Source organism: Callospermophilus lateralis, chromosome 5 (genome assembly GCF_048772815.1).
Source record: "Callospermophilus lateralis isolate mCalLat2 chromosome 5, mCalLat2.hap1, whole genome shotgun sequence".
Lineage (NCBI taxonomy): Eukaryota > Metazoa > Chordata > Mammalia > Rodentia > Sciuridae > Callospermophilus > Callospermophilus lateralis.
In genome coordinates this window covers 7,452,133-7,466,486 of record NC_135309.1, presented here as the reverse complement: position 1 = coordinate 7,466,486, position 14,354 = coordinate 7,452,133, and the positions used below count along the sequence as shown (strand labels likewise).

Sequence of the window (14,354 nt, the reverse complement as noted above, 5' to 3'; positions counted from 1 at the left end):
ATCATGCATTCCTTTGACTTGTATATCTGTGCCTTCTTCTATACTGATAAATCTTACATTTTGTTTTTTCATATTGTCCCATAATTCTTGGAATTTTGGTTTGTGGTTTCTTACCATCATCTCTTTGTGGTCAACTTTATTTTCAAGTGCCACAGTCTGGCTGGGCACAAAATAATCGAGCCGCCATGAGGCACTTGTAGGTTCAAAACAGGAACTCCTTTATTGCCCAAACGCCCATGAATGCCACCCACAGGGCCCTTCCAGGAACACCACCAACCAGAAATCCCTCCTCAGGAACTTCTCCAACCAATGTGAACTCCCCAGACATCCCTGCAAGAACTCCAAAGTAGTGGGTGCCAGAGGCAAACATCAGGGGTCTAATATACAATTGAATACACAGCTTAACATAACCATCATCATCTCAATGGCTCGCTGGCATCACCTCTCAACCACTCCCTTCTGGCAAAAATGCCATGCATCGTTCCAACTCGGCTGTGGCTCTCAGCATTCAAGATTATAGAATTTTCTTTTTTTTTTTTGAATTTTTTAACATATATTTTTTTAGTTTTCGGCAGACACAACATCTTTGTTTGTATGTGGTGCTGAGGATCGAACCGGGCCACATGCATGCCAGGCGAGCACGCTACCACTTGAGCCACATCCCCAGCCCAAGAGATTATAGAATTTCTGTTTGATTTCATTTCATAATCTGTCTTTATTGAAGTTATATTTTACCTCCTAAAATTTGCCTCTGATTTCACTCTTTCCATCATACTTTATGTGACAGATCAGCTTAACTACACGCATTCTGAACTTCTCTGATATTTCTTCCACTGTTTCATCAATGGATTCTATTGTTCTAGCATCTTTCTTTCTCTGGGGCACTTTGTTCCCTTGTTTTTTCATGTTGTTCATGTGGCTTCTCATACTGTGGATCTGAGGCAGCACAGTTTCTACCCTATAGACTTATATTGTCCCCTAAAGTCTTCAATATCTCACCTTTAAGAAGAAGATCAATATTAACAGCACCCAATGCAAACAATATATAGCCTTAAACTTAATAGCTCTTACTAAACATCCACAGTTTTGTCACAATAAACAGAAATGGTGTGATCAATTGTAGTTTAACATATAAGTAGTATGTTTGCAAAAGGGTTTACACCTCTTTTGCAGAGAGATTCTGTTTAGGAGACTGTGTGCATGTCATTAATAAGCTTCCTTTTTGATTCAAATCCTCCACTATTTGCTTTTCCTTGGGCTCACCCACTTTCCCAGCTGTCTCAGCCAAGCGTCCTGTACCTCTTGGTTCCTCAGGGTGTAGATGAGAGGGTTCAACAAGGGTGTGACCACAGTGTAGAAGAAGGTGAAAAACTTGCCATTCTTTGAAGCAAAGTTGCTCTTAGGGTCAGTGTACACCATGGCCACTGTCCCATAAAACATGAAGACCATGAGGAGGTGAGAGGAGCAGGTGGAAATGGCTTTCTTCCTTCCTTCCTCTGACTTTATGCTCCTCACAGCCTGAGCTATACAGCCATAGAAAGCCAGGATCAGCCCCACAGGGACCATGGTGAAGATGACAGCTGTGATGATCATCTGCCACTCATTGGCAGTGGTGTCTCCACAGGCAAGGCGCATGAGGACAGGCACCTCACACAGAAAGCAATCCAGGAGGTGATGGGGGCAGAAGGGCAACTGGAAGGTGGTGAAAGATTGGAACAGAGACACTATCAGACCAGACAGCCAGGCTAGGAAAACCAGCTTCCAACAGAGTGGACGGTGCATGAGGACAGTGTAGCGCAGGGGCTGGCAGACAGCAATGTAGCGGTCAAAGGCCATCTCCACCAGCAGCACGCCTTCTGTGGCTCCAACACAGAGGAACACACTCAGCTGGATGACACACCCTGTGTAGGTGATGCTCTTGTCTGCCCCCCAAAGGTGGGACAACATCTGGGGCACAGAGGCTGTGGTTAAGCAGAGATCCAAGAAGGAAAGATTGCCAAGAAAGAAGTACATGGGGGTGTGGAGATGGGGGTCCATGCAGGACAGCAGGACGATGCTGGAGTTGCCGAGGATGGTCACGGAGAACAAGAGGATCACAACCCAGAAGAGCATCCTCTCCAGCTGGGGCCACTCAGAGATCCCGAGCAGGACAAAGCCCACAGGGAAGCTCTGGTTGATCCTCCTGTGGTTTTTGGCATCAGGGCTCGAACATAATGGTAAGCAAAATTTTGTGTATGAAATTTGGAGAAAGACTCTACTGCCATTTATTTGGAGAGGATAATTGGATGCAATGACTTTCTTATAAATGTCTGTTTAAAGGTGGTTTTGCAACACTTCTTGTAACTGTTCTGTAAAATCTGCAGGCCCTGCATTCCCAGATGAAAACCTTACATGGTTACCTTAGAATACTTACACACTCCTTCCAGATTATACACTCAGCCATGCTTATACATGGAATTAAAAGTGGAAAAAGCTTAACTTTCATTTATCTATGTTTTCCTCCAAAAGAAGCAGATATTATTTAGCATTATTTGGTGATATTAATAGAAATGCATGGGCTATAGATTATCCCAGAACCAATAGTCCTGTGCCCCCAGTGTAATCTTCAGTATCGTTCTCTGAGTGATTGAAGCAGTACCTGGGCATAGAAGAGATACCAATGTTTAAGGAGTGTAAAGTGGGTTGGGCACCACTTCCTTGGCCTTAAGAAACTTAAATTAAAGAACCAAGCATAGCAACCCCATTACTGTTCTTACCTGATGAATGGCTACAACAACCATTGCCATAGAGGATTCTGTTCCAGAAGAAAGGGGGCGACAGGTTCCTTCCAGAAACAAGTGCTGACATTCCCAGAACTGGTGAAACTGAAATCACTATAACTGCTGTTTGATTCTACCCTATACATGTCCATCATCGTAATCCTCAAAAACCAACTAGGAATAACATATAAATATCAAGAAATTACCATTCCTGAAAAATAGAGATAGACCGGGTGCAGGGAGCTCAGGTGACTTCAAATCCAGCCTTGGCTATTTCTTGAGGGTTAAGCAACTCAGTGAGTCCCTGTCTCCAAACAAAAAATAAAAAAGAGCTGGGTATGTGGTTCAGTGGTTAAGTGCTCTTGGGTCCAATCCCCAGTACCAAAACAGAGAGAGAGAGAGAGAGAGAGAGAGAGAGAGAGAGAGAGAGAGAGAGAGAGAAATTTTTCTACTTGGCAAGGTGGAAAAGGTTTGGCAGAGGCATTGGTTAAATAAACTAACTAGGTCACAGAACTTAGCACCAGAATACTGATTTTTTTTTTTTTGTCTTCCCAGAAATGTAGAAATCTTCCAAAGAAATCAGGAACGTGAGAGGCAGAGGACATAAAACTTGTGTTAGGTGAAAGGGAATTGTAGTTGTTCATTTGGAAATTAGCCTTTGAATGTGGCCAAATAGTGTAAAATCTTATGGAACATTCTAGAAACCTATCACTGTTCTTCAGTAATTGATTCTCATGAGCCAGGTGCTTTGCTCTGATCGGTGGACATACTGCGAACAAGAGATGAAATTCTTGCTTTGGTGCAGCTCAGAAGTCCATGGAGAAAGTAAGTACATTGATGAACAAATAAATCATAAGCGTCCCATTTTTTTGAAACAATGTGTTCTACAAAAGCAAACAAGGCTGCCTGTCATAACTGCAGATGGTGGTGAAGGGGGCTAGAAGTGGAGATGGCTGCTGCCATAAGGACTGGAAGCCAAGCACTGAACAGGGCACAGCCTGAGAGCCCAGCAAGGAGGGCAAGGGTGCAGGAGCAGAGGCCACAGGCCTGCAGCTGAACTCGCCCCTCTCCTGGGGTGCCCACCACGTCTCAGGACTGACCTGCACTGTGTTATGTTAGGAGTTCCCCCTCCTCCAGGTGCCCCATCCCCTGAGTCTCACGTGACCACTTACTTATGCTGACTCTGGCACTGGACTCTGGCACTGGACTAGAGCTTGCAGGTTATGCACTGGGATTTGACTTTTGAAAAGACTTCAACAGGTTCTGGTTCTTCATACAAAAGGAAAAAGTAAGTTGAGGTCAGTGATATTATGTGTTTACTTTTAAAAAAATGTATTGAATTATATTTGTAAAAGATTATATGCTTTCTTTATAAATGAATTTTGTGAATACTACAAATAAAGATACATTAAAAAGAAGCAATAAAATAAACTGTAATCCCACTGTAACTTCAATAAAATATTTACTATAGAGGTTTGATTTCTTATTTTCATAATACATTTTATTAGATGTGATGTGTAAATATATGTAACTGTTTTTCATAAAGGATGCCAGATATGGATTAGAATCCCAAGTCCAGGAGCATTACAGTTGTGCATGCAGCCTCATGTCTTTAAACTCCTTCATAAGTGTCAATCCTTGAGTGTGATTCAGAGCTTCATACTACTTGACCTTAGTGCCAGACTTTGTGTAATTATTTTAATCATATTTTGGATGTATTTTCTATTCATGTTTTTCTTATCTAAACACTGAGAAAAATATTGGTGTAAATAATTCCTCCATTCTTGCCATGAGTGCATTTTTTATGAGAGCAACCCATCTCTTTCCAAAATCTATAATGACAGAGCTTCCAAGCAGGGATGGGAGATGCCCTCCCCCCTGCCCCACGTGCAGGGTTGATTTTTACCTAACTCATCACACCACCAATAAATAACCTCTGTATCTCCTCTCTGTAATTCAGAACTAAGATGGTAAGGCCCTCATGGGCATGTGATTTACATTTTCATTACAAATCTATTATTTTGTATTCAGGATCATCTGGGAATTCTTCCTCACTAAAATAAAATATTTATGATTCTATTTAAATTTATGTAGTTTATTTTTCTAAAGTTAATAGTACTCATTCCCTGATAATAGGAATTAACCTTTGAGCTTATACCTATATTTAAATATGTTTTAGCTTATTTGATATTTTAGCCTTCATGCTTAGCCTTGGATTATTATATAAACAACACAAATCCCCAATTAAAAGCATTTAATATTGTTTACCATCCTTTCTTCTTCTATGTGATTTTTTTTCTTTCTTCATTTTTATTGGTATTTCATTCATTGCCTTTTTTATAGTTTAGGTAAATTTTTACCAAGGCATTTGTGTCCTTGTTTTCTAATATCACTTTCTGCACCTAAAGTTTAAATCAATTGGATTTTGAAATGTTGAAAATGAAATGCAAATGCAATTCCTAACTTATTAAATATTCAGAGTACTTCACTGAGACCCCTCTTTCATCTCACTGAAACAATGGCCATTTTGCACTGGTATTTTCCAAAAGCCACCATTGTCCAGGTTAAGGCCCCAAACTACCTCATCTGCTGAGGGAGAATCTGCCCTGCTCCTGCCTCCCTCTGAAATTGTCAGATTTGGGCTCAAGAACACCTCAGCTGTTACATCAAGTTATCTTACATAAAGAAACGTGTGCATTTCAATTCTAACTAGGTATAGTTTTACTATGACTGATTGTGATTCTTACGAGCACGTGTAAAGTGAAGAAATGTGTGATAATTAATCACTAGGCTTGCTTGACAGTGATGCTTCACTTAATAATCCTCCACCTCACTTCACACCTCTCAATATGAGGTGTTTTAAGTTCATTGCTGTGGTGTGGAAATGAAAATGTGCTAAGAGATTTCTGCAACAGTAGTAAAAACAGGTGTGTGTGAGTGTGTGTGTGTGGGGGGGGTGTGTGTGCCTGTGTGTGGGTGTGTGTGTGCTGTAGCATGAAAAATCTACAACACAAACATGATATTCTTGAGGTTGATAATTTGTGTGTTTTTAATATATTCTGCTCCACAGTTGCACATAGCTTCAATCCCCTTCAAGTCTGAGACCTGTTATGCCTTCTGAGCCTTTTCTAGTTTTATTTATTCTATTGTCATATCTACTTTCTATCTCACAAAATCAGCAGCTTACCAGTGAGGAAGCAGGTCAGCAACAGAGCTGGGCAAAGCAGGGTCCAGACCAGGCATCACCTGCAGACCTACCTGTCTTGAGACTTCTCTCAGCCCTGAATATCTCTGTGTTTAAATACAAGGAGGGCACAGACAGTAGCAGTTGGGAAGTAAAAGGGCAACAACTTTTTTTTTCCATAAAGAAAGAAAGTGATTAGAAGAAACTGTCTCTAGGGCATTGTTCCTCACAGTAATTAGTGGCCAGTCCCAAGATGTGGCAAGTTGAAAGAATGAAAATAAAATAAAATGAATTAAATGTTTCCCTTGTCTTCAGTGAATAAATTCCCTACTTCTTCAACTGTTATCACTTGACTGTTTAAATTCATTGCCATGAACACTGATCAATTGGTTTAGTGATTATATCATCTAAAGGTTGCAAGAGGGCATGGTTTATTACTCATGACATCAGGTTCACTGAGTGCCTGCTGCAACCCACCCTGCAACACCTGTGAAGACAGAACAGAGACAGGAGAAAGCCAAAAAAGGCCAAACAGCTCTGTTGCCTGTCTGACCTTAATTGCAAGTATTATTCCAAAACTAAAACAGAGATATTGGACAATTCAAAGAAAAGTTACATCAGACAGAATCACATTTTAATATGAGGGTTGGGATGCTTAATGACAAAGTAGAAGATGAAGACAAAGAGGTTCATCCCAGACAACCTAAGCAGACAATTAAATTTATTTTTAGATATCTTTTGAAACCATTAAAATATATTGACTTCTTGATTTGTTTTGTAGCAATTTTGCTATTACTCTGTAGAGATGATACTTGTTTTGTGTATTTATTTTGTATCCTTATTTCTTCTTGAATTTGTTTATTATTTCTAACAGTTTTTGGTGGAGTTCATCAATTATCCTGGGAATCATCCATAACATAGCAGGTGTAGCAGGCACAAACTCATCTCAAAAAAATATTCTGAATATAGACCTTGATGGCTTGGAATAAAAACATTCTTCTTTTAAGTTTAAGATACTTCAGTGTAGGAAACATCATAATCAAATGTAAAAAAGTTGAAGGAAATGTGAGAAGAAAGTCAACAACAGCATGATTGTGGGAGACCAACCTTGTATGTGACTGAGTCACTTTCTGGCTGAGTGTTTGAGGCATTTGGCAGCAGCCATGCAAGACTGCCCTGCCCTTTGTGGGTTCCAGGGACATTGTCTTGCTACAGCCCCATGGGTGGAGCTATGCTCACCTGTTCCTTTGTAATATAACCCCTTGCCCTGTTTAGGATAGAGTGTTCCATGGAAATGCCTTTGTGTGTCCCCTTATCTTACTGTGCCCTTGGGTGTGGCCTACCAGGTGTCAGTCAACCTGCTGACAGTGGGCATCATGAAGCTAGACTCAGCCCTCTGAAACCTGACCCCTTGCCTCATTTGAATAGCTTCTTCTCAATAAAAGTGTTCAGAGCATTCTCTCTCTCTCTCTCTCTCTCTCTCTCTCTCTCTCTCTCTCTCTCTTTCTCTCTCTCTCTCCTTCTGAGGACCCTTAAAGTCAAAGGAGCTGTCACAGCGACCCCAATGAAAAAGGTATTTGTATCTCTTGTGTGGTTATTTTGAACAGCCCAGTTAGCCCAGTTCCCCTGGAGTGACCCATGAGTGTTTTGGTCATGAACAAAACCCAGCAATTGGAGTCCCTGGGTGGACAAAAAGATCTAAGTGCTTAAGTCCCTGGGGAAAAAGCCTCACATGATAGAAAATTAGAATCAGAATTGATGATAAAAATAATTTTCTTTAAAGAAAAATGTAATATTTGGTGATGCTATTGTGAAATAGAACTCAAATATTATGTATGAGGTATCCAAGGAGAAATATAAAACAAAAATTGAAGCTAACATTGTAAGTCAGCAAACTTGGGGTTTCAAATAAAAGAGAAAAAATAAAATTATGTCAAGAATAACTTAAAATGTAGAAACTGCTGCAGATGTTTAATAATTTGAAAAAGACTACTTAAAATCTTGAGTTAAATAAGACAAAATTCAAAATATTAAAAGAGAAATAATTAATTTGGAAGACAAAAAAATTAAGATAATATATAATTAATAAATTTGAAAATATAAATGAATAGAAAGAGAAATTCAAACAAAAGTGTAATTCAAAATTCTAAACCACATTGCTTGCCTCAGGATACACCGACAGGCCACAGTTTGTGTGCTCACATTAGAATTCTTTGTAGTAAACCATGCCAAACTGAATGAAATTCTTACTGAATCTTGGTTTGGATTTCATTGAGATTTGGGACATTTAGAAGATGTCTATCACTCTTTGGCTTTGGATCCTGCCAGAGGTCCTGGGGCACAAGAACAGCTCCTCTAGGTGCTATGGACATACTGCCACTGGTATTCTTGAGACAGGGTCTTGCTAAGTTGCTCAGGTCCATACTTAGTTACCCAGGTTTTCCATGAACTTGTGATCCTCCTGCCTCAGCCTCACACTGAAATTACAGGTACTTGCCAACCTGCCCAGCCTTTCCCCCATTTTCAAGTGGAACAGTCTCAGGAACAAGCAGGTAAAGGAAGCTGTGGAAACAGAAATGCAAAGAGAGTAGTTATCAGGGAAATTATAAAGCTGCCTGTCAGCATTTGCCTAACTTTACTGTTAAGATATATGATTAGATGAAGGTCTTCAAATCTGGGCTTTACAAGTTACACTGCCTACCCTGGTATCACTTAATTAAGACCCATGAAAGTTTTAATATAATAATTTTGTGATTTACACTATTATTTCTATTCAACCTTCATAAAATGACATTAAGTTGAACTGTAGAAAAAGAGAAAGCAGTAACATATTTAAGACTTACTCCACATATGAGACTACCTGCTGAGCTATGAAACAGCATCCACATTTTGGCAGTAATACATTTTATCCTAGGCACAAATATAAATAATAAAGACCATTCTGAGTAAAAGGTGTTTTTTTTCTGTGTCCCTCTGCATGTGAGAGGGTACAAATGTATAAATTCAAATGGAAACTCTTGGGAGAGCAGCCAGGAGGTCTCTCGGGGACTCAGAAACTTGACACAGAAACCACTGACCATGCCTGTGGTGCATGGTGGCCATGACTCTGAGTATGATCAGGGAGATGCATGGAGCAGATGGGCTGCTATTGAATGCCAGGATCAGTATGGCTCCAGCCTCTGCTGAGAAAACCCTGTTTTCACACTGTGCTTGCTGTAGATTAGAGACTTAATGCATCCCTCTAAAGAAAAAGCCCACAGGACAACTGGATTTGCTTTAGCCTTGAGCACAGGCCTCCCACCTCCACAGAGGCCATCGTGCCTAGGAGGGGCAGGCCCCCAACTCACTTGCCCTTCACTCTGGAGAATGTTTGATGAAGGTTGTGTTCATGAGGACTCTGCATCTGGCTCTGCCCTGAATGATGCTGCTGGCCTCTCTGAGGTCCTGAGGGATGGGAGGAAAAACAATTCCAATAGTCCAGGGACAGTCCAAGGCCAAGAAGGACAGGATTCCATGGAAGGTCATAGTGTTCCTCTCCCTCCATGGTGAGCACTATGACTCCCGGACCCCTCTGGGGCTCCAAGAAGCAGATTCCTCTTCTTCATTATTCTTAACTTTCTTTCCTGATTTCTTAATAATTCCTTCTCATAAATATAAAAACAGAGGAGTCCTTTTTATCTGGGATCCCTCGCCTGTAGAACACTGCTGATGGATTGAAGAGAAGGTGTCCATCCACATCATTCTTTCTCCATTAAACTTTTTTCTAGGCATCTGACTTAGTATTCTTTTATAATACTTTTTGCATTTTGTACTTTCTTCCTAGACATAGGGAAGATTATACTAGAAATGATAGTTAACCTGGGAAAGCTAGACGGATCACCAGTACACCTGAGATTGTTCTTATTTTAGAAACTACATTGTTCTGATGACCAACGCCAGGTCTTGTTCACTATGTCTCACATGAAATGTCCATAAAGGAGTGGAGGCTCCTGGCCTTGGCCCAGGATCTGCTGAAGATCCTGAATGAGACAAGGAGACGATGCTCATGGGTCATTCTGTGGCAGTCCTTTATTAGGCTTCCCTCTGTGGCTCATCATAATCAGTGTTCCTTCCCTGTGCTGGGCTCTGGGTCTTAGTTTGGTCTGTACCAATACAAGTACAAAAGGTTAAACATTCCTTTGTAACTTTTGAATTTTGAGGAATGTAGGATCACCCTCTAGCTGTACAATGGTGACCAAGTCAAATACTGAATCCTGTTCCTGGACATTTCCCTTCTTTTCATTGTCTATGGGACTCAAAGTCAAATAAGGTGCATAGACATAATAAGTAATGTTGTCTCTACTGCAGATGAAGTCACTTACATTGTACTCTTTTCCTAGCCTCGGAGCCCCCTAGGACCATAAAGTAACATGCCTGCTTATTGGGTGTTTCAATCTCACAGACCTAGTGGCCTAAAGACCAAGGTGGCCATCATTCCTATGGCTATAGATACAGGGTCTTTTTCTCTCATTTTCTGGATCAACACAGATTTATTTTCTTCCTTATTTTTCCTTTAGGACAGGCACAAGGTGGGGGATGAGAAGTTAAAGACAATATGGAAAATGGCAGCACAATGTGGGGTCAAATGCATGGAGTTCTACATACAAAGCATACATTAAGGGCATCTGAGTGGCAAACCATCCCCCATGCTAGGTGTGTGAGCGGCAAACCTCTTAACCCCTAGGCACAGACCTGGGCATGAGGCATGAGGCCCTGTGTTGCAGTCCCTGTTCTTACTCCAAGGCCTGCTCCTCGATTGGTCACTGCAATGACAGTTGGCCAAAAATTGTGTTGGTGTTGGCATGTAATCTGCTTGGCTACTGCCTGAGTATATATACATGGTAACTGCAAATAAAATCAGACCTGCTTCCTGCTTGGTCTCTGGAGGTCTTCAATAGTGACTCCACAGCCACATTCTCCTCTACCCTGTTCTGTGGACCTCCTCACTGGAGAAGAGAGTGACCACAAAGTACAAGAAAAGAAGATTACATAATTATTGCTTTGATCAGAATATAGACTAACATTCCCAATAAAACCTAGCAAAAAAGTCCAGCCACACATCAGATGGATTATAGACCACATTCATGTGTACTTTCTCCCAGGATGCAAAGAAGCCCCTATAGAAGATCACCATCAAATCCCACATTGTGTTAAAAGAGCAAAGGGAAAAACATCTATCAGTGGACATGGATTTTTTAAATGCTGGTTTATATATATAATGGACTCTTATCCGTTGACTTAAAGAAATGAAATAGTGGTAAATGCTACACTGTGGACTAATTTTGAAAACACCAAGCAGAGTTAAGACATAAAAGCATCACATATTGAATTATTCTAGTCAAACAAAAAATCTAGGACATATAAATTAAAAACTGGAGATTATACACAGTGGTTTCCAGTGACTGTAATTAATGATAAGCAGATATAGTGTGTGTAATATATTAGATGGTTCATTTGAAGAAATAGAAATATTTGGTAACAAGATAAAGTTGGATGTTGTGCAATATTGAAATATAGTATATAACACTGAATTGATAACCATGGACTGTTACCAATGTTAACTTTATATCATGAGAATTTCATCTCAAAGATAAGAAATGATGCTGCTGACCTGGAGATACTGTTAGAGGTTTCCCACTTAGAAAGAGTTGCCCATCACCCTTATTGTTAACTGATCCCTTGTAAACACCCCACACTCACACTGAGGTAAAGGAGGGCAGAGACTAAAACTCACAGTGAGCACCATCAGTCTCTCCTCAGTGTTACTTGATTTCCAATAATGACTTAGGGCTATGCTCAGCAGAGGAGTTCCACTGTAATATCCACTGCCCATGCTGGCACATGGTCAGGTCCTATCTCTTGGGCTCTGGAGGTGCTGCTGCCTGGTGATGTGCTCAGACCTCCTGCTGTCTCTGCAGGCTGAGCTCTGGGCTCCCAGGGGCCCTGCTCCCACTGGCCAGGCACCAGGTTCACATAAAGCAGAGATGACTGAGCTCCCCAAATCCCACATGGTACAGAGCTGGCTGGACTGACCCATCTGGCTGCAGACACAGTGGATGGGAGATGCCAAAGAGAGACAGAGTTCTGCTCCCAGGTCGAAAACGGGTGAAACTCAGGAGTGAGTACTTGGCAATTAGAGTTCAAACTCATCTGAGCCTCATTTTGATGCTGCTCAGCAAATTTTCATCTCATTCATATTGTGAGGTATCCCAGGAAATGCTTGGTTAATTGTGCAAGAATAACAGGCACAGAGAAGTCTTGTAAACAGTGTAGTATTTGCTATATTTTCTACTGCTACATCTATAGAATATAGAATATAAACTGTCCCCACTTACAAAGGGAAGCACTTGGAGCAGTCTCTCTACATACTTCCGCCATTAAACATTTTCTAACATTTCCTTGTACTTATTTTTTGAACTCTCAAAATATCTGGTCGTGGTTTTTTTCTTTTATTTATGTTTTTTGTGTTTTCAAAGGGATTTTCAATAAGAATTTTTCACCCATTAAAGGAGAATGTAGTTCTGAACACTCTAAAAATATGGAGGTCAAACTACAAAAATTAAAGCCTATTTCTTATTTCTCAAAATCTAGGTTCATAAAGTAATAATATTTTGGAGATCTTCAGAATATGCTGAGGACCTATGAAAGTTAGGTGGTGATTCATATATTTACTCTATCACATACATACTCTGAAGTTTTCTAGGAGACTCACCCATGAGAAAATTAAGTTAAATTTAGAGAAGTTTTCAAGTTGTAGTTAAACCACATAAGCAAAAAAGGACATCAAATAAGTTGATATAATGCAAAATACTTACTAGAGAAATTACTAAATTCTGTTGCAAAAACAAAAACAGTAAATGGTTTAGTATAAAAAAAGTGAAACAAAGAAAATGTCTCAAGTGGTTCTATGTCAGCTACCAAATCCTAACAGATAGTTGATTTTCCAACTAATATTTGTCACAAATGCCTGGGGTTGGTCAGCAATCACCCAGTAAGTACCCAGAAGTTAGTATAGAAGGGGGAAAAGCTGCTGGTTTTTTAACATGGAATTATCACATCACCCATCACAATCTCAATTTGTCATATATATTTACACCTTAGGTATTGTGTTATTATATTTGTCCTCTAATGGTAACCAATTTATTTTACAATACCAATATTTTTATCTTTTCAAATCCTCAAGGTCTGAAATACCTGTCACCATATTTATTTCCTTAGTAATATTTGTTGGGCGAGTACTGCTTTAAAGACATCTCGATTTGCAGGTGCATTTGACCTCACACCACCCTGCACTGTGTGTGCTACAGCAGTGCAGAATGGGCAGAGCCTGCTTGGGGGCTCTTCAGCTGTAAATCAGGGGCATTAATAAAGCCAGTCTAAGTGAGCGGTCTGAACAATGAACCAGGTGCTAGGTTATTAACCATTGCACAGGAAGTCATGCAGTGCTACTGAAAAGTAAAATGGTGGATAATACAAGATCCCAAATCAAGGAATTTGCACCAGTGACTTGGGGTGATGAATATATATTGATGGGCTGAAAGGTTTTATATCATGGTGATTTCTAACACTCAACAAAATTGGAAAAAAAAATAGAAATTATGAAGGTTTCAGAGGAAAGATTCCAGTGGAGTCTCCTTTAAAGCCCAATATCAACTAAAGGGAAAAGGAAATTAATACATCGCAGTAAAAAAAGTCAGCAGTGAACAAGAGGGTCCCTCAGGCTAAATGTCAGGTGTGTGTCAGGAGGAACAGATTGCAGGTAGACTGACCCCTTGAACTTCACACTCACCACCAAATTAACAGCAACCTACCTGAGTCTGACCACTCACCTATTGCCCTGGAAGACACACAGACTTCCAGAGGAGCTCAGGCAGGATGAAAAGGAAGGTCTTTTTTCTAAGAGCATGTGTGGTTAACCTGGCAAGGGGCTGAGGAGGACCCCGGTTTGCAGAGGGCTGAGGAGATGAAGATGCAGGTGACTCAGGAGTAAACTGGTCTGAACTGCTGCAGAAGTGTTGAAACTATGAGCAAAACCTTCCTTTTAGGGTTTACAGCCAGTTTCAGTTTGTGGGATTATGATGTGGATAAGAAATCAATATAATAGAAGGTGTCACCAAGACTAAGGCAAATTATGTGTTGGACAAAAGAAGCTTCAACTTCATGGTGCTGAACATGAAATAAAAATAGAACAAAGTAAAAGTAGAAGTTTAAGTCAATTCCAGCTGGGCTGAAGCCTAGAAGTTGAAAAGTCCTTATGCTGCTCAGTTGGAGAGGAAAGAGCCTCAGTGGGGGTTGGGACTGGTCTGGCTGAGGTCCTGTGGCCATAAGACAGTACCATGCATGTCCTGGGGAGCAACAGTAAAAGTGGGAGA

The 14,354-nt window shown here is 40.5% G+C and overlaps 1 protein-coding gene across 1 annotated transcript; it reads right to left on the bottom strand.

Moving 5' to 3' along the window:
- Nucleotides 1-202: 202 nt before the first annotated feature.
- On the bottom strand, nt 203-6,002 carry LOC143400213 (olfactory receptor 2H1-like). The gene is made up of 3 exons (XM_076857524.1): nt 5,947-6,002; nt 1,268-2,182; nt 203-377 (listed from the first exon to the last, which is right to left on the bottom strand). Exons 1-3 carry the CDS (start codon nt 6,000-6,002, stop codon nt 203-205), a joined length of 1,146 nt encoding a protein of 381 aa, XP_076713639.1.
- Nucleotides 6,003-14,354: the final 8,352 nt, after the last annotated feature.

What these genes read in the sequence shown, in the direction of transcription:
- LOC143400213 (XM_076857524.1), bottom strand. Translation starts at nt 6,002, where the DNA reads ATGCCTGGTCTGGACCCTGCTTTGCCCAGCTCTGTTGCTGACCTGCTT. An exon ending in GCTGACCTGCTTCCTCACTG is followed by an intron (nt 2,183 to 5,946) that starts GTAAGCTGCTGA and finishes CAAAAACCACAG; the next exon opens with GAGGATCAACCAGAGCTTCC. An exon ending in TGGCTGAGACAGCTGGGAAA is followed by an intron (nt 378 to 1,267) that starts GTGGGTGAGCCC and finishes ATTGTATATTAG; the next exon opens with ACCCCTGATGTTTGCCTCTG.